This window comes from Aegilops tauschii, chromosome 3 (assembly GCF_002575655.3).
Source record: "Aegilops tauschii subsp. strangulata cultivar AL8/78 chromosome 3, Aet v6.0, whole genome shotgun sequence".
Classification (NCBI taxonomy): Eukaryota; Viridiplantae; Streptophyta; class Magnoliopsida; order Poales; family Poaceae; genus Aegilops; species Aegilops tauschii.
Window position 1 is genome coordinate 83,663,319 of NC_053037.3, and position 20,837 is coordinate 83,684,155.

Sequence of the window (20,837 nt, forward strand, 5' to 3'; positions counted from 1 at the left end):
AGTTCTATAGAGTAAAAGAACAAAGTTCAGTATATAATCAAACTCATATAGAATCAGTACATACATTACAAACTATATATGGCTTGTACTTATTACAAGCCCTATGTCACACGACATAGCTAACACATTATGTCTAAGGACATAACTTATTTTACAACACATGTAATATGTCTAATGACATCATTACAATACTTAGACAAATGAGACTAAATCTGGTCTCCATATATGTCAGTAGAACCAAATTCCACTAGCATGTCATCGACATCTAGTATTGGATCTTCCACTTGCTGATTCTGCTCCTGGTTGTCCATGTTCGGAGAATCATCTCGAGAACCATCAACCGTAGGGGTGCCATCTTCATTGCCAGTGAAGTGTGCTTCATACTGGTTCCCCTGAGCCTTCTTGCCCTTTCCAAGTGACTGTTGGTACAATTCCACCAAATGCTTCGAAGTGTCACACTTCTTTGCAATATGTTCCTTACAACCACACCTGAAGCAACTAGTGTTGCTAGCCCTTTCATTCTTCTTGAAAGAACCTTTGCCCTTTTTGACTCCATACTTATTCTGCTTCTCATTACGCTTCCACTTTCCATTGAATGTCCTATGGTTCTTTTTGGAACCATTGAACCTTTGAGTATTCTTAGAGTTGAAGTGCAATTCAGGCAGAGGCATCGTTCCGGTTGGACGAGCCAAATTGTTCTGCTCAAGAAGCTCATTGTGCTTCTCTGCCTGAAGCAACGAGTAAATCAACTCAGAATACTTCTTATACTTTTGCCGACGATACTGTTCAGCAAGTATCCTCATAGAAGGATGGAAAGTAGAGAGTGTCTTTTCAATAAGATCAGCATCAGAAACTGCACTATTGCAGAATCTCAACTTGGAGTTGATCTTATGAACAGCAGAATTGTATGCAGCTACAGACTTGAAGTCTTGGAATCGGACTAGCGCCCATTTCCGTTGCGCTTCAGGCAACATCACCGCCCTTTGTTGATCATACCTCTCCATTAAGGAGTTCCAGAGTGTCAGAGGGCTCTCCTCCATCAGATACTCTGTCTTCAGGTCAGGGTGAAGATGATGTCGAATGAAGTGCAACGTTGAATACGTTATTATGTCTGTTATGGAGGAAGTCCCTTGGGCAGGTGTAGTTACAGCGGAATTGAGTCCCTTGGCTGTCAAATTGATTTTGACATCCATTGCCCATGTCAAATAGTTGGAACCATCGACGACAAGTTCAGCAAATTCTTTTTTAGATATGTCAGCCATATCCTGCATGCAATCATCATGCTTATTAATTTACTCTCATAGCAAATTAATTGTGTTGTAAATAAAACAATGCATGTATATTGATCAACATATAGCAATTGCCAAGTTGCCAAACATATATGTTGACATACATTGTACTTGTACAATACGGTAATACACACTAATTACTGAACAATACAATATAGTAATTTACATAAATTACTAAATAACTAGTCACAACTTCAAACTGCTAGTCAAAGAACTAAACAGAACTAAACACAAATTACTAAATATAGTAATCGCCGCCAGGCAGTCGAAGCACCATGATTTTGTCGTTGTCACACACGCCTCTGGTACTAGAGGTATCGTCGCTGCTACCAGGCCCTATGATGGATCGACCAACTCAAATTGGTACGGTTCTTATCCACGCCCTATGCTTCAGGCACAACATCGACCAACTAAATTGTGATGATGCTACCATGACATGTTTGACCTCTTTTATCAATTTATTGACATACGAAAATTTCCAACAATTTAGATTTAGCAAAATCGAAGAACACAGATATCACAATTAACCTGAGAGGGATTTCTACACGATAGTGCCCGTTCGTCCATCCATGTCATCAAAGTGTAGCAGACAGCCAGCACCCCCGTCGTACACTAAGGGCATGTACAATAGTTGAGACACCTTGGAGTCTGTAACAATCATCCACGTCACTGTAGACAGTACTAGGAAAAATATCATCTAGAATAGGTCGTCTATTTTCCATCTATAGCACCCAGGAAATTAGGATCTGAAAACTAACCTGGGCATCACGGATACTGCTGTTGGGCGGAGAAACAGCAGATTAGCACCGGCCTGAGCGTACAACGGAAAAACGGCTATCGGTAAGTAGCGACCTTTTTGGGATTAGACCGGCTGCCAAATTACAGACACCCTCGTTCTCTCTTCATATTCTCTCTCTTCCATCTAATAAAAAATCTCACGTGGCATGCGTTATAGACGCCTCACTGGATGCCGTTGTACATGCCCTAACGGACTGTGATTGGATAAGGGGGAGGGAGGCACCCCACCACGGGGAGGGCAGTTTAGACTACCCACAGCGGGAGTAATATACACTTATCTAGACAAAATAGATGATGGTAACATCACACTTATCTAGGCAAAATAGATGATGTGACATGTAATTAATGAAAAAATAGAGGCATGTGGTAACATAGCTAGTTACTGTAACATCACACATATCAAAAAAAGATGAGTCTATAACGTAATAAATGAAGTGATGCATGACACAACACATATGTTACTACCCACTGTGGAGGTAGTAACATAGACTAGTAACATATGCATGTTACTAGTCTAAGTTACTACCCGTTCTGACTAGTCTTAGATAGATGGAAGGAGTCTGTATTGGGTCCGTGTGTTTAGCATTAGGGAAATGTTTCTGTACGGCATGCCGGCCGAGTGATTCGGCCGGTCAAGCGCGAGCCGTGCGATCTAGTACAATCGTGTGTCTCCTGGACGTTTCCACGCGAGACAGTTTTCAGCCTTATCCACGCGTGAGTCGCTCTGATCCACACATTCTCCTGTCACCTCCTACCTCTGACTTCCTTCATTCCTCACGGGGGCGTCACTACCTGCACACGCCGCCGCCGCACCCGGCTCTCTCAGGAGAGCTGGGCACAGACCCTTCCCCTTCCCTCCCCGCCAGGTAGGCCGCCCGCCCTCTGCCCCTCTTCGACGCGAGCGGGCCACACATCCATAGCCTGCTGTGAAGCCTCTCCGAGGGAGACGACGACCATGGTTCGAACACAGCCATTGTAGTTAGATGGTCACAGCAAATAGCTCATTTGGTTCCAGCAAAGACGGTCGTCGGTCGCAGCAAATCACCCTCCCGTCGGGGCAAAACACGTCACCAATTGCTCGGTTCCAGCACGGCGACATGCGGTTGCAGCTTTTCTTCTCCCCGGCTCCTGCACCTCCTAGTACCGTTGTAGCTTTTTCTTCTTCCAGTACCGCGATGCAACTTTTCTACTGTATGGTTCCAGCATCGGTGGCATACGGTTGTAGCTTTCTACTGCCTGGTTCCAGCACCGGCGACATGCGGTTGCAGCTTTTCTTCTCCCCGGCTCCAACACCGGTGACTTGCAGTTGTAGCTTTTTCTCCCGCCGGTTCCAGCACCGCGACATACGGTTGTAGCTTTCTACTGCGTGGTTCCAGCATCGGCGACCTGCGGATGCAACGTTTTTTCTGTGATCTCGTCGTTAAGCTGCAACTGTCATCGCGGGTAGCTGCGACCAGCGACTGTTTTTTGTTGCTGGAACCTCCTGTTATTTTTGCTACAATCAACTTTTGTTGGATTTGATGTTTGTGGGATTTTTGTTGGAACAGAGTAAATTGTTGCTGGAACCGGCTGTTTCTCTTGCTACAATCAAATTTGTTGGATTTTGATGTTTTGTGGGATTTTTGCTGGAACCAGAGTAATTTGTTGCTGGAACTGGCTGTTTCTTTTGCTACAATCAAATTTGATGGAGTTTGATGTTCGTGGGATTTTTGCTGGAACCAGAGTAAACTATTGCTGGAACCGGCTATCTCTTTTGCTACAATCAAATTTGTTGGAGTTTGATGTTCGTGAAATTTTTGCTGGAACCAGAGTAAATTATTGCTGGAACCGGCTGTTTCTTTTGCTACATCCATTCATGACAGAGATACAACCCGGCCGGGATGGCGAACGATGCCTCGTTTTGCTACAAACCATCACCGGCGTCGACCCCGTGCTACAACCGCGTTGCTTTTTGCTTCAACCGACAACCGCAAAAGCTACTAACTAGTGAGGACTTTTGCTATGATGGGCGATGGGGGATGGCGAGCTACGCCGGGGGTATCGGGCATGAGCGCCGGCGAGCACGCCGACGAGCTGTGGCTGTCGCACACCGGAGCTGCAACCGTCCCGCACAGGAGCTATAACCCGCAGGAATGCATCTGTTTGCATGGGTGAAGCCTGCAACGAGGCCGGCCGGCAAGGGCTGCAGCCGGCGACTAGGACGGCCGGCGAGGACGGCGACCAGCGGCGGCCGGCGAGGGCGGCCGGCGAGGACGGCTGGCGAGGATGGCTGGCGAGAGGCGGTGACGGGAGAACACGCATGGCCGGTGAGATGGACTGGAGCGATGAGATACAGAAAAGATTCATTCGTACAAGTGTGTTGATGAAGACAACGACGTATCGAACGGATCAAATTGACCCAATCGGACGGCTGGGGCTAGTCCGGCCGAACTGTTCAGCCGGACTGCCGGCGCCTATCAGCGCCCTTAGCATTATCGGTCCTGCAGGTCATGCATATCGTATGCAAAGCAGTTTCGGAGATGAAATTACATGTTGCATCCATGGTCCAATTTCCCAGGCACTGAAGACACATCAACGCATGCATGCATAGATGCATCATGCATGGCAAAACATTAGACGTAGGGGTTATTAGTTATTCGATAATCCTAGTTATTACATGATGATTAGCTATATCTACTCATGGTGATTAGCTATATCTACTCAGGGTGATTAGAGGCGGGAGGAGAGGGGTAGGATTTGGCGCAGTCTGCAGAGGCGAAGGTGATGGCGCCTTGTCCAGGTCGAAGCCGACCCAGAAGTTCTGCTGCGCGATGTTACCGATGACCGCCACATTGTCCGTCGCCGCGGACATGGCCAAGCACGCGGTCCCCGGCTGCGGCTGTACGAACGCGTTCTTCGCCTTTAGGGTGATCACGGCGCCGCCGCCAAACCCCAGCGTCACCTCCGGGAAAAGCTTCTCCAGCACCCAGTCCTGAACCGTCCCGCCCACGTCGTAGCAAAGGTCCAGCAGCTTCTCCGGCGACTGCTTCCGCGGGAGCTTGATGCTCTTGCTGAGCTCCTCCACGATCGGGTTCAGCAGCGCCTTGTCGAGAAACGTCAGTGGCGTACCGGAGTCGACGATGACGGGGGACCGCTTCGGGGGTACGATGGTCGAGTTCCCGATCTTGACGGACGTGAGCAGGATGGTGTAGTAAGCGTCCACGGCCGAGGGGATCAGCGGCGTGGTCACCGCGCCCGGCTCCGTCACGGCGGCGCGGGCGCCGAAGTTGATGATGGAGGAGGCGTTGACGGAGAAGGGCGCGAGGCAGTACGAGAACCTCCGGCCGAGCGATGTCTGGGCGCCGATCTGGTCGATGAGGGAGAGGTTCCCGGCGCCGAGGCCGACGTTGCCGGTCAAGAGGAACGGGCTGCCGCCGGTCGTGTTCGTGTTGCAGCCGAAGTTGACTCTGGTTAGTTGCAGCTGCGGACGTTCGCGGCATCCAACACAGCCGCCGGGAGCGTCGTCGAAGATGAAGGTCTCGGTGGAGAGGATGCCGTCCGTCGTGGAGCCGTCACCGGAGGAGAAGTGGTACTGGCAGAGGGAGTTGGCGTCGCAGGAGGTGCCGCGGACCGCGTGGCACGAGGGCAACCGGCAGGCCACGAAGCCGTAGGACGAGGAGGAGGACGTGTCGAACGCGTAGCTCACCGGTGCGGCCCCAGCGGCTGGCGGAGGACCGGAGGTCCCATTGGTGCATTTGAACGACATGAGGTTGCTGCCGTTGCTGACGATGGCGAGCATCCGGGTGCGCGGCGTGCCGATGTTGACGTACATCAGGTATTCGTACGGACTGGACCTGATCTCAGCCACGCCGCCGGAAGGATCGCCGACGGTGTACGAGCGCGCCGTGGAACGCCGCACGGCGGCAATCACGCGGTCGTGCCAGGTGAGCGACGGGTCGTGGAGCGGTGACTTGGGAGAGTCCCGGTGGATGAACTCCGCACTAAACCCGGCGCCGACGTACGCCGTGCACCCGCACAGCCGCGCCGTCAGGACGACGCCAAGGAGCAAAACTGCCCGCCATGTCGTACCCGCCATTGTGTCCTAACTCTTCTTCTCTCAGTAGTAGCTCTACACCCGGTCGATTGCTAATGGCCTCTGCTGCTGGTGCAGTATTAATAGGGGGGGTGGGGAGACGAATGAGGTAAGCAAGAATTGATAATTCCCTGCAATAATTTGATTGGAGAGAGATTAGAGATTTGAAGGCGGTAATTAGGTTCGTGCTTAAAGTTTTTTTTGTGATCACTTGTTAATTTGCTAGCATGCGAATATCCCAGTGGCAACTGGCAAGACAGGCAGCTGATTGATTCTTTTCCTCCGCCAGAAAAATGGCAGGGACATTAAATCATTCAGAAACGGCAACGGTTAAACTACTGCATGATTTTCTCCTATTTTTTTCTTTATTATGTTCACCTCACTTTCTCATCTAAACTTAATAATTCTTTTGTGTTTTCCTCGTGAAAGAAAATGATTCTGCCAATACAGGAAAACATTTTTTTTTGAACACAGTACAGACGCAAGCGGTAATATACACGCGCATACACTCACCCCTATAAAGGCACACACGCACACCCTATCCCTATGAGCACCTCCGAAAGACTGAGCCGCCATATCATCAGAAATTTACGAAGTCACCGTAGGCTATGAAATTTACGAAGTCACCGTAGGCACCTCGTCGTCGACGGGAACGTCTCCTCCCACTGAATGCGCATCACCGTAAATACTGAAATAAATCCAGTAATAAATGCGAGCACCACGGCTTGAACCCTGGTGGGCTGGGGATACCACCGTCCCTCTAACCATCCAACCACAGATTGGTTTGCAGGAAAAACATATTGTGTCTTGTGTTTCTCAGTTACGCGAGAGTATTATGTCAGTCACTCGGCTTATGGCCCTCTAAGCCGTGTGTCGATGCCAAGACGCACGGAGCGGAGTCTCGGCGCACCACCACATACACCATGGTACTACTCGAAAACACTCAGCGTATTGGAAAAAAAACTTTGTGTATAGTGATAAAATTCAAGTGTTATTATGGCCCGCGCGGCGAATTACCACATCAGGTGGTCATGCTCACCGCACATGATGACATCGTGACGGCGTACATAATACATTTTCTTTTTAAAAAATCTGAAAACTCATCGTCTACGGCAAGCCAAGGGGTCGACAAAATGCACTCGGCTACATTGGATAATATCCGGCCAACCGTCCATTCGTATGATAAACTATTATTTTGGTTGGGTGACTGTTGCTACCTTGCTATATGTATCGATGCAATTACTGTTTTTTATGATCTAATACACTATGCTCCTTAATTTTGAAGCCGTCTCTTTCAATTGAGTTGTTCCATTTCTAATTTGGTTGATGAATTTGACTGGGTCAATAATTTCTCGAGGAGCTCTTCATTCAGTTAAGTTATTCAATACTGAATTTGATTCATGATTTTGATCTGGCCAATGATTTCTCGGATTAATCGGCAACAAACAGACTAAAAAATACAGAACACCAATCCCACACATACTCTCGCCATCTAGAAAGGAAATTAGCGCCAACATGTGACATCGTAGCATCAATATAATACATGCGGCCATCCACCAATGCAAAAACTACCACGTAAGTATGCTTTGATTTGCAGATCATAGAATGACACTGCCAAGAAAGCCCACAAATACACCATATTAAAAAAACATCTTCCCCACGCGCCAAGCCAAATAAGAAACAAAAATTACGAAATCCCAACAACTCCAATGGCGAAGCGAAGTGCACTCAACCCTTCTAGTATATACTACTACATATGTAGTAGCTTGCTTTCCTGCAGTTTTTATTCCATTACTTTTACGAGTGGAGTTGATTTGTTTGGTTTCAGATTTGCTAGATAGAACTGTTGAGAGCTGTGAGTACCAAATGTGTCTGCGTGATTATTTTTATGTTTTTTCATTTTTATTATTGTTTTACCTCAATTCACTCTTCTCTGCTGATCTACTCATGAAATGATGGTGTAGATGCACGAGCGTCTTGCATAATTCCAGGGATGACTCTAAAGGAAAAACAAACTAGCATGCTTAGTTGTTTTACATCAAAATTTGTATTATACTTAATGTGCATGATAAGATACTGTTTATATTTTTATTATCGTACATTAAGATATGTTGGTAGCTAAATCTTTCAGACTCATTGTTCTTTCTTTTGAAGGCCAGGGGTGCACATGGGATGGAATCCATTGGTTTGATACAAGATGGCGGTACGTTGATCCATTTCCTAAAGGTTACCATGAAGCATGGGATCTCGTGCTCATTCCAAGATGATGACACACACAGCAAATCAATGGGGAGCTGAGTTAGCATGAAGTGAGGAATATGAGAACATAATCTATTTTCTCCCGATGGAATGGAGAAGAAAGCACACAACTATAGAGAAGAAAGCCGAAGGAGCATGCATAATATAAACGGAGATGGGAGCATATAGAAACCAAGTTTTCAAGACTTGATTTTGGTGACCAAATCCTGTTCAGGGTTCAGTTGTGTATTGGGTGTCATTTTTGACACACTTGATGCATGATCAGGAATTCGTCCGAAACCACACGGCGAAGGGTCGAAAAACCTCCCGCATCTACATGTGGCCCTAATATATGTATAAATGGGTGGTGTGATGTTTAAATTTCCACTAAAAACATTGATGTGGCACTTGCTTCACAAACAGGACTATCCGACAGGGAAGTTCTGGACTTAGAGTTTGACACCTCCCATTTCGAGGCGGTGGGAGGGAATCTTGTGAAGACATGGGCTCAATGTTGGTTTGACATGTGTTGTCATGCTGCTTCTCCGCTGGATGAAAATTCGGCGCCGCGGTTATATGATGTTGTTCTGTGCGAGGAGAGGCTCAACGTTGCGCTGTCGTGATGCTGCTCCGATGGCGCGCGACCGCCGTCAAGTTGACTGTAATTGATAGGTATTGGAGAATACGAAATAGGAAATACGAAATAGTGATGGGATGCAGATGCTTTGAGATTGTGATAGCCACGTGTCACGTAGAGTGTGTCTAATTTCTTGAAGTGTGACTCCTGATTTCATATAATTTGTCACATTGCGTAGTTGGTCTATCCTATCTATCCCCGATAAGCTTTTGAGGTTTTGAAACAACGCGTGTCGCCAAGCACGGTTGAGAGGGTTAGCCACTGTGTATGCACAACCTGAAGGTGACTAGGAGGGAAAGGGGGGGGGGGGACTGAAATTCAGGAGGAAGGTTCCATGGGTAAGAGCAGGTACAATAGGGAGACATAGGCGGGCTATAAGATGCCACATCTGATTTTTACATAGTTGGAGAAGAGGGAAGAGAAGCGGTTGTAACACGTGCCCTAACACACTCTGCGAGAGAAAAAGATGGGTTTTTTTTTGGCGGGGGTAAAGGGAGTAGGATGGGTCATATATTAATAACATGGCATAGTAGAAGGACTAACTATTATACAAGTAGGCTATTAGGTTGGTTATATGTGATATGTCAACTACATATTTTCTTTTTTGAAATTGACAGCTTCATATATCTGGATGTTGGATATATTATTAACCATGCTCGAAATTTATCATTTTTGGGCAAGCAATGCTACACATACGGGGAGCATTTACGGGTTAAGGGAGAGGCTTAGCTGCGGTTTTCTGATTGGTTAGAAATCAGGATGGGGGCCCACCCCCTCTGAAATTTAGAGGGGGTGAGAAGATTAGTTATAAGAAGACCTGTAAAACCTCCGTAGAAGGCCCGTACATTTAGAATTATATTGTTTTGGGGCTTTGCAATTTTTATTTGTTCCTTTAGAATGCTATTAGTATTACTACGTATTTATGTTTTGCTTTGTATAGTACGAAATGTAGGCAGTATTTGAATAGGTTTAGCAAGGCAGTTTTATCTTGTCCCTGCAAAAAAGAAAGAAAAACAGTTTATCTTGCACCTGTAACGTATTTATGCGGCTACGCCAAGGTAAATAAATCCTTTCCTCACCTAAGGCTAGCCATAGTGGGGGTAACTCAGGTAGTAACTTAACACAACCCAAGACAGTTTTGCTTATGTGGCAAGTATTTAATGAGAAAAGAGGTGCTTGTGGTAACATAATATGTTACTGTAACATAGCGCTTCCCGAGACAAATGAGTCTATGAGCTAATAAATGAAACAACCTATGACACTACTACTATGTTAGAGGATCTCCAATAGATGGTCCAAAACCGGAGCTGTAAAATTTGGACCGCCAAAAAGTGCGTTTTGGAGCTCCGAAAAAAGCTCAACTCCAACAGATGGTCCAAAATGATGGTCCAAATTTGCAACTCCAATAGATGGTCCAAAATGAAGATGAAAACGGCCGCGCGGCTGCTACCAGCCACTGTTCAGCCGCGCTTTTGCATTCAAATAGAAACTAAAATTTGAAAATAAAGTGCATCATCATCATAGTTTCAATCAAAAGGGCATCACCATCATAGTATCAAATTTGTCTATCAAAAGAGCATCGTCTCAATCAAAGTTTTTCGCCCTAGAAATTAAAATGCACATGAATATCACTCATTTGGGTCATCAACACCACCGGTATTGTGAACCGTGGTACGATCATCATCTCCATCACCGTCTTTGTCGACGTTCTCAACAAGCGGTGAACTCTCGTTGCCGTGAGCTCCACCGGAACCATCTTCATTGCGTCTCATGTTGCCGCCATATCCACCTCCAACACCACTCATGTTGCCGCCATAGCCACCTCCCAAGCCACCCATCATGTTGCCGCCAAAAGCACCTCCCATGTCGCCAAAGCCACCTCCCATGCCGCCAAAGCCACCTCCCATGTTGCCACCGAACCCACCGCCCATGTTTCCGCCAAATGCACCACTCATGGCACCTCCAATCATGTTCATGTAACCTCCCATGGCACCACCCATGGCACCACCCATGGCTCCACCCATGGCATCTCCCATGCCTCCTCCCATCATCATTTGCCTCATGAGCATTTGCTTCTTCATGAGCATTTCATCGCGACAAAGTTTAACATATGCCTTTGCCTTGGCATCAAGAGTTGATGTGTCCATGAACATAAACTTGAGTGTCCTCTCTTCTACCATCTTCCTCTCGTCGGCCGCGGCCTTCTTCTCCTCTAGTTCCACCTTCCTCTCCTCGGCCGCGGCCAACCTCTCCTCGGCTGCCGCCCTCTTCTCCTCGGCCGCCGCCCTTCGCCGCTCCGCCTCACTCCTCTCCTCTATTTCCTTGAGCTTCAAGATTCTTTTTCTCTTCGGCATACTCTTTCCTTGCCATGACAATGGCATCAAATCCTTCTTTGAGATCATTGTCTCCGGCCTTGGTTCCCTTCACTTTCTTGGTTCCATCGGGTCTATAAGATTTTGTCGCGGAGTTAGGAGTGGGGGTCGTCTCTTCAATGGCATCATCTTCTTCATCCTCAACCAACACACTCTTCTTCTTCGACGAATTCAAAAGTCTCTCTAGTTTTCCACTTCTCCACATCCTTGAGCTCTTTGTAGCAATGATGAAAAGTGAAAGCTTTTCCTTTCCTTTTCTTCTTCTCGCCTTTCATGTTCCTCTCCCGAAACAATCCTTGTGCAATCATTTTCCACAATAGAACAAGCAACATATCATCATCAACATGTTGAACAAAGAGAAAATATTTGACAAAGCACGGACGAAGAGGAAATATTTACCAAATCACTATCACCGCAACCACTTGGGTTCATGCGAGCAACGTTTGCCAAGCAACCGGCCCACTTTGAGCATTCGGTGTTGATGGTGGACCAACGTTGGCGTAGAGAGTCGCTCGAACAGAAGATACCACTTGTGTTGCGCTCGTCGAAATACTCCTTGATGTGTTTCCAATAGGTGCTCACCGTTTGGTCGCTTCCAACGCTTGCATCTTGAGAGATTTTCTTCCAAGCGGTGCATATCAACACATCCTCCGCGGTGCTATAATTGCCACTTCTTCCCTTGACAATGAAGCCCTCATCATCCACATCAAGATTGTCATCATCATACTGGGTTTCATATTCTTGTGACTCATATATGTAATCATCATTTGCCACAGTTGTTGCGTGCATGAAAGCTTCATCATCAACACTACAATTGCACGCACAAGCAATCAAGGACACAAAAAATTTGAAACAACAAACGAGAGCACAACCGCAAAATTTATACCTTTGCGACATTTCGTCGAACATGTTGGAGGCGGTGGCCGTCGGCGTGGCCACATCTTCCTCCACGGCCGGCGGTGGCGGAGGGGGAGGTGGAGGAATGGATGTGTGGCTGCTGGAGGAGGCCGCCGCCGTCTTTGAGACCTTCACCGGCCGCGTAGAACTGTCGGCCGGGTTGCGGCTGCGGTTGGCCGGCCGTTTGACGCTGCCTCCTCGTCCCTTCGCCGGCTTCGCCGACTGCGCGGTGGCCACCGGCCGGGGCGGCGGCATGGCCGCGGATGCGGGCGGGATGGCAGCGGCGGCGGCCACGTGGGTCAGCCCACCGGCTGTGGCGGCGGAGAAGGCAGCGGGGTCGTCGGCATCGGCCATGGCGGCGCCGGACGGCGGGGGGCGGCGGCGGCCGGGAGGGTCGCGGGCGGGCGGACGGGCGCGGGCGGGCGAGAACGGAAATGAAATGGCGGTTGGGCGTTCGCGGGCGGCGGCTAGTTTTGGACCAGATGCATCTCGTGATGTATATTTGCATCGCGAGGTGTTGCATTTTACATCACAAGAAGGCCGCGGTCCAAATTTTTTTGCATATGGACCATCTGTTGGAGCAGCGTTTTTTGTCCCAGACGGTTCAAAAGTTAAGTATTTTTACATTTGAACCGTCTATTGAAGATGCTCTTGCTTTGCACTATGAAGGTAGTAATATAAGTTACTCCCCACTATGACCAGCCTAAAAGGCTAAAACTAGAAGCAGAAGCTACAGAGAGGCCGACGGAGGGGTGGGCCATGGATAGGAGGTAGCACAGTCTACACTGGCGAAGGTGGCGGTGCGCTTGTCGAGGTCGATCCCGATGTGCATGTTCTGCTGGGCGATGTTCCCCCAGATCATGCCCCCATCTTCCTTGTGGGCCTCCATCAAAGCCATGCACATCGTCCCCTCCCGCAGCATCACGAACGTGTTCTCCGCCTTGAGCGTCACCACCCCACCGCCTCCCAGGCCCAGCTTCACCTCCGGGACAATCTTCCCGAACGCCGTCTCCCCCACCCCGGACACATCGTAGCAAATAGGTAAATCCTCGTCCGGTGACTTCACCCGCCGGAGCTTGATACTCCGGGTCAGCTCCTCCACCATCGGGTCCAGCAGCTCCTTGACAAGTAACGTCAGCGTCGTGCCAGAGTCCACGATGATGCGGGCCCGCTGCGGCAACGTGAAGCTCCTGTCCCCGATCCTGACGGACTCGAGCGCGATGGTGAGGTATGCGTCGACGTCGGGGTGGAGCAGCGGCGTGGTTACTGCGCCCGGCTCCGTCACGGCAGCGCGGGCGCCGAAGTTGAGGATTGACGGGGTGTTCACGAAGGAGGGCACGAGGCAGTAGGAGAACCTCCGGCCGATCGACGTGGCGGCACCGAGCTGGTTGGCGAGGGAGAATTTCCCGTCGCCGAACCCAACGAGTCCATCCCCTGTGAAGGCGCCTTTCGTGGACGTGGAGCAGCCGAAGTTGAAATTGGCCACTTGCAGCTGCGGACGGCCGGGGCACCCGACGCAGCCGCCAGGGGCGTCGTCGAAGGTCAAGGTCTCCGTGGAGAGGACGCCGCTAGTCTCGGAGCCGTCGCCGTAGGAGTAAACGTACTTGCAGTTGGATTTAGCGTCGCAGGAGACGCCGGTGCCGGTGAACGCGTGGCACGTGCCGGACTTGCAGTTCACGCGGCCGAACGTCGACGACTTGGACGGGTTGAACACGACCCTCGGCGGCGCTCCCCCGGCGGCTTTGGGAAGATCGGTGGTGCCGTCGTTGCCGCATTTGACCCACAGGAGGTCGCTGCCGGTGTCGGCATAGACGAGCATCCGTGTAGGCGGCAACCCGATGTTGACGTACATGAGGAAGTCGAACGGCGGGATGGAGATGACCTCAGCAACGCCGCCGTCAGGAGAGCCAGTGCCGGCGGTGGCAGCGTACGAGCGTGCCAGTGCCGCGGCGCGCCCCGTGGAACGCCGCACGGCCGCGAGCATGCGGCCATGCGGGGTGAGCGACGGGTCGTGGAACGGCGACTTGACGGAGTGGTCACGGTGGATGAGCTCGACGCTAAAACCGTCGCCACGGCCGGCGTCCGCCGTGCACCCGCACATCTGCCCCGTCAGGAGCACGACGCCAACGAGCAGGACAGCATGAGATACCACACCCGTCATTTGTGCCCGAAATCCCAAGGATTAGCTCCACTGGTCAGAGTTGCGGGTGCCGTTGGTGCTGCGTACGTACTAATAAACGATGATGGTGTAGCATAGATGGTAATTAGTAAATGGGGAGCCGAGACGAATGGGGCAAGTCATGATTTGATATGAATTGTGATTGACTGCAAAATATAGTGCAGCGCACACTCATGCATGCATGAAGAATGAATGGTGATCGTACATTAATTTGATTGGAGAGGGATCATGCGGTTTCTATATTAGTTTTGTAGAAGCGTAATGTAGTTTGAATATAATCTCTACTCCTAATGGACGAGTTGGTTGAATAGTCCCCCACTTTCGTCTGGTTTTTTTTCGACTGGTTTTTTCGTCACCTCCCCACCCCACCCCACCCCACGCACGCACCCCAAAAAAACCACCCCGTAGGAGGAACGCCGTTCCTCTCGATCCCCTCCCGTCGCCGCCGCCGTCCTCTCGATCCCCTCCCGTCGCCGCCACCATCCTCTCGATCCCCTCGAGTAAGCGGCGCCGCCGTTGGCTCCCGATCTCCTCGATTAAACGCCGCCGCCGTCGTCTCTCGATGCCCTCAAGATCGCTGCGCCGCCATCGTCTCTCCATCCCCTCGAGATCCCAGATCCCACACCGCCACCGCCGTCGCCTCCTCCGCTGGCGACGCGGCGAACGAGAGACAAGGGGAACGATGGTCTCCACCGCGGCGGAGGAGGGCGAGGACCCGCGCTGGAGGAGGAACAACATGGGTGCGTATTTTTCTCGTCTGCAGCAGCAGCCTCACTAAGGTGACATACCACGCAAACCCCTTCCTCGCTGAGTTTTTGTGACTCCTTGCCGGTGAATGGCAGTTCATGATGCTTGTTTGCGCTATGGAGAATCGGAGCTATGGTGTCTCCCCCATCCCTCGTTGCGTCATGGCCAGCTCCCTCCATAGCACCACATCGGCTTATAATCACGTCGCGCTAGGTATGGGCCCACGGGAGCCAGCGCTCGGCGGCCCCAGGTCCGGTGTTCCTCGTTGCCGCCGTCGGCTCCGCCACCTACCTCGACGACGGGATCCAGAGCCTCCGCATCCTCCTCCTTCTGTTGGGCGATGACAAGGATCCGATGTTGTGTGCTGCTCCATCTACACGCCTTCTTTCTCATAGGAATCTGTATCGCAGGTTAGTCCTCGATCTTCCATGTGGCTTACTGAATTTGAAGTAGTGATTGAACTATGATCTGAGGCAAATTTGTGGAGAGATTCAGTAGTTGAAGCATCCCGATTGATAACATACACGTTAGTACTCTGAACCTCCAAATTCCCTGCTCTGTTCTTCCAGAAGATACATTATTAGATCCTTTTTTCCTGAGACGAGTCTACATTTTTATATGCTAACATTGCTGTTCATGAGAACGCAACAACACCATCAATTTTAACACATATTTTGAGTTTTACTGATTTGTCTGCAAGTAGAATTTGTGGATTATCAATTCAAGAAATGGGGGCACTGTTTGGGCAAGCCACTATTGAGATGTTTCCGCAAATGACATGATACACCATCATACTTTCTATTTTCTGCATTAGTTTTAGTTTATTGCGATATTTAAGTAAATGTGATCCCTTTTAATTAGCCCAAGTTTTTTTATAAATGGTAGTACGGTATTTCTTCTGATAGAATATATTAAACAATCCAAGTTTTGTTCTTGGAACTATACAAGTGCATCTCCTATTTTATTGTAATAGCATGATGCACTTAATTTTCTTATGAGTGATAATTCTATGTGATTATATGATTATTGGAGCTCACATTTTTTAAGCGATGCATCATGTGTTATTGATTTTAATTTGTCATAGACAATAGTAAAAGGGAAAATCTGGTTGAAAAGTATGTGGTGTACAGTTTATAAAAACTTTCCGGGCTCATAAAAATGAAATATGATTTAGTGTTACTAGAAGAGAGATCTTGATTCGTGGCTTTGATTTAGTTTGAGTTATTTATTTTAAGTTTTATGCTTCATAAATCAGTATGCTGATGCTTGGTACTATAATCATGTGACCTACGAGATCAAGGCCTGGATACACAAGAGGCAGTACCAAGCAGCTACTACTCTCCGGCGACAGCAACAACAAGGCATGTTGCCTTCTATTCTTTTTGGAACCTAGCTATTCGTGTGCTTTTCCTATCACCGTGAATCAAATAATAGTTGTCAAAGCTCTTGGCTTAAGACATTCAAATTTATACAAATATTTTCTTGAATAGCTGCTCGAATATTTTTCTTTTGCAAGGATCAAGTACATCTATGTTTCATTACTCACATCTCAAAATAATGTTCTGTAATCAGGATGCATGATTGGCATGGACCATGGAGTATGGATCATCTTGCCATGTTGTGTTCTTCTTGTGTTTAAGATTGTGCTTTTGCAGATGAAGTTGTTGATCCTGCTGAGGCGCGCCGCTGTCATCGGGATATTTGTGAGGGGAAGCGCCCTTTTCGAGAGATTCCAGAGAAGAAATATGTTTTGGGCACGCCGCCTCCTGGTCTGAGTGGTGTTTCAGCTGGTGCTCTGCTGGGGGTCTCTGTCCTGTATCTTCCTCGTGTGGTGCTTCTGTTTCACATGTCCATTGTCGGTCTTCCTAATTCTGTTGTCTTGCCTATAGTTGCTGCGGCCCCTCTCTTTGCTGGTGCATTGGCTGCTGTGCTAGATATTTCGTCTTTGGGCTCTTCTTGCTTGGTGGATATTCATATGTACGGAGATGCTGGCTGCCCATCTATTTTGCAAAGGACAATTTCTTCCAGTTCTAATGTGCGCACGAGTGGGGGGCGTCAGGGTTCGTTGTCAGCTAGCTGTCTGAATCTTCGTGCTTCGGATTTGTCTCATGATCTGCTGCACGTACGACACGTACGACAAGTATGCATCCTTCTCACGTGCATGTCCCCGTTGTTGATAATTTGGTGCTGGACTTTACTGTTGTTCAAGAGTAATTTTCCTTGACTTCGCTGTTCTCGCAAGCCATTTTTAATTGTTGTTTCCTCTTTGCAATAATTGTTTGTGAATTTGTTTAGGGGGACAACAGAATTCTACTGAATTGTGGCGGCGCCATCGAGAGATTCATGAATGAAATGTCCTGTGTTGGGTTCTTCAGGTTTACCTCTTGCCTTTTACTTTACCTCGCATTTTTGCATTTTGATTTATTCCTCCCCCCCCCCCCCCCCCTCTTAATTTGTTCCAGCCGATGGGGTGTCTCTCCCGGGTCTAGAGTCTAGACATGTTTCTTCCGTGTGGTTGCTTCCATCTTCTGGGGCCTCTTTCTCTCGGCCGCAGGTGTTGGCAGTCCAGCCACCACGGGTATTCTCCTCTTCGAGATATAGACCATCTTTTGTGTCTGGGAGTCGGCTAGACTTAAATTCTCGATCTAGGCACCTGGGTATGCTCCATTTAGTTGTAATTTATTGTTCATTCTCTGTTCTGCATGTTCAGTTGTTTGTCTAAATGCTCAGCTGCCGACGACACGTCATCGGGCCACCGCCACCGTCACTGTCGAACTGTTGTTGTTGTGTCGCCGTCGAGTTGCTGGCGTTGCAACGTCGCCGGCTGCTGCTGATATGATCACTGTCGAGCTGCGGCAGTGCTGCCTGACTTGGAGCCGAGAGAAAGAATAGGAAGAGATGTGAGAGAGGAGAATTTAGAGCTCTCTATTCATTTCTTTCTTGCTCATTGAGTTACAGGTCTCGTGGTTTTGTATGCCAACCCAACAGACCATGGCTGAAGGCCCCCACACACATTAACTTAACACAACCACTCCAAGCTGGCGCCACCACTTCCTACCCCTTACCGGTGGCGCACTGCTGCATATAAGTCCCCTCGGGCGTGACATCTCCACGTACACGCAGTGCTGCATGAATATTTTGACAGATCATTGTCTAATCAAATGCTCATGATTTAGATGAAGTGGCAAAATCCATATAGTAGTTGTTCTTCTCTGAATACAATAGTTTCATGTGGCTTCTGAGCTTGTGCCTTCCGGGATTTAAAGCGGCATTATCAGTACTCTGTACTTGTATGCATGATTGACTAACAAGATTGCACTACCACTTGTATTTCTTTCGTTAATATGCACGTAATCTACTATTCTTTCCGCATTCAGATTGTGCCTTGTGGTGTGTTTCTTTGATCCAGATTATGCCTGAACCAGCAGGAGCCTCCGAAGCAGCAAGAGAGTAATGGATGGGGAAACTGGCAGATCCGTTTGTGTGGACGACAGCTCGATGGTGGCAACTCGGCTAGGTTTGCCGTGAGAAGGCCAGACTACGCGAGAGATTTGGCGTGTGTAGTTTATGTTGTTGGTAATTACGGTGGAGTGTGGTTAGATTATCAGCTTTTTTAGATGCATAGGGCATCGAAGGAGCGGTGGATATGAGCTCCTACGGCAAAACTACTGCGCCTTGAGCAACGTCAGAGGAGCCGGCCCCGCTGAGAATACATTTTATTTTCTCTAGCCGATTAATTCCAATAATTAATGAGGGCTAATGCACCCCGGGAGCAGCTGCCAAGATGGAAGTTTGTAGCAAATAGGACGCCTTCCATCAAAGGGAAACTACGGCCAACTCCGCTCTGGTTGGCCGGCGATGCATGACGAGGCCAATGGACAGCTCGGTGCTACACAAATGAATCAAGGAGAACATATTAACAGACCAGCAACGTGCTAGGAGGCCAACAGGAGCATTACCTGGTGTTGACCGGCGGGCAAATGACATCATATATGTTTTTGTCCAACCAAGGTAACCCTCCAAACAGTGCCCTGATAGTCATATATTCCTTAATGTTTTGGCCTGGAAACAAGTTTAGTTGCAACTCTTTTGCTATCATGTTTTCCAAATTTCGTTCACTAGGGTTCCTTTCTTATTATCATCTTCCGGATATATATTAGGGCAAACGGATATATATTTGCTTCTTTTATTAGCATTCCGACAACACTCCAGCATAGACTCGTCGTGATACCTGGACGTGGGCTGGTAAACGGAGGTAACAGGGAGCCTCAACATCAGGACATCAAGAAGGAAGCTGATGATGATGATGAGTACGACCATCTTGGCATGGATTGCTGCGGCTGCCATGCCCATGTCCAGCAACATGTTGTCGTGCCAGTGCTGCAACCTTCTACTCCAAACACGGTCGCAAGCAATGTGATCATGAAGTTCTGGGATACTTAACATTCCCTATATTTTTCTAGCAATGTCTTAGTTAAGACGTAGATGCAAGGGCTCATATAAATCTCAATGAATTTATATTAGTTACCATGATAATTTGATTGTATATATGAGCATATCCGAATCATTTTAGGCTTATAATGGCATTTCCTTTAATGATTTATTTATAGAGTATTACAATGGTGACGATGGAGGGATTCTTATCTTTTTGTATACCATGTATTTTTGGTGTTTTATACCTTCACTGCGGGTCTCTAAATCTAAGAGAAAAAAGGTTATTTTCATTTTCTTTACTTCACTATGTTTCGTATACTTACAGTATGTTCTTTTTTTTGAGGGACTTACAGTATGTTCTTGTAACTGCATGATGGTAGCACTTGTTTTTTCTTTCTATTTGTTTCCTTTTATCCAAAATTTTAACTGAACTAGATAGGATGCCACATACTATTTTGCCTCTTTTGCGGGATTGCATGCTGATAAACTTATGAAACATATGGTATTAGGTGTGCATCTAATGAGATGGTGTGGTTGATTGAGATGATGCTAGAGTCACGCAGCGTGGCAACGAGACACTACAATAGTCATATTTTTCCTTGCAATTTTATTTGAACTTGATAAATACATGACTATTGTCGTGTCTGAAACCGAGCTCAAATAATCCTAAGTGAATGCAAGCTTTAGTTAGTCTTTGGTTTCCAGTCATCTTATATGTTCTTATTTCTCATGTTGTAGTACGACACATAGAATAATTTCATAATACCATATTTCAGTTACTTCCTATGTCACCAGAAAATGCAGTGGAGAAGAAGCCGGTTCACCACATGATCATTTATTTTGTTATTGTTTTTTAATAATTCTCCGTTGCATGTATAATCACAAAAAATAAAACACCTCCTTTCAGCATCCAAAGTTCAGATCTTGCACAAGCATCCCTGGGACACATGCTTCTGTACCTCAATTAACTTTGTTTTGACTCAATAACCTCCTCAGATAATGTGAAAGTGAAAAGGACGAAGAACATCATTTGGCAATGAGTCGAAAGAAGTGTGCAAAATGGAAACAGGAATCACTAACTTATAGTAGCCAAGTCATGCATGCTTGCTTGTTTATAATGCCATGAAAAGTAAGACATGCTACATTTTCGCACATTAGAAATTCTTATCTTTTC

General features: G+C 47.9%; 3 protein-coding genes and 1 pseudogene across 3 annotated transcripts; 1 reads left to right on the top strand and 3 right to left on the bottom strand.

Annotated features, from left to right (window-relative positions):
- Positions 1–206: 206 nt before the first annotated feature.
- On the bottom strand, positions 207–4,388 carry LOC109749988 (uncharacterized). The gene is made up of 3 exons (XM_020308928.1): positions 4,212–4,388; positions 1,149–1,265; positions 207–1,052 (listed from the first exon to the last, which is right to left on the bottom strand). The coding sequence occupies exons 1-3, from the start codon at positions 4,386–4,388 to the stop codon at positions 207–209; spliced, it is 1,140 nt and encodes a 379-aa protein (XP_020164517.1).
- A 395-nt stretch (positions 4,389–4,783) lies between these two features.
- LOC109749986 (aspartic proteinase CDR1-like) lies at positions 4,784–6,162 on the bottom strand (annotated as a pseudogene).
- Positions 6,163–13,033: 6,871 nt separating this feature from the next.
- On the bottom strand, positions 13,034–14,464 carry LOC109749989 (aspartic proteinase CDR1-like). Its single transcript, XM_020308929.1, has one exon. It carries the CDS (start codon positions 14,462–14,464, stop codon positions 13,034–13,036), a length of 1,431 nt encoding a protein of 476 aa, XP_020164518.1.
- Positions 14,465–15,164: 700 nt separating this feature from the next.
- LOC109749991 (uncharacterized) lies at positions 15,165–19,757 on the top strand. The gene is made up of 5 exons (XM_040402220.3): positions 15,165–15,222; positions 16,465–16,590; positions 16,885–17,369; positions 17,525–17,604; positions 18,639–19,757. The coding sequence occupies exons 1-5, from the start codon at positions 15,165–15,167 to the stop codon at positions 18,844–18,846; spliced, it is 957 nt and encodes a 318-aa protein (XP_040258154.3). The 3' UTR covers positions 18,847–19,757.
- The last annotated feature ends 1,080 nt before the right edge of the window (positions 19,758–20,837 follow it).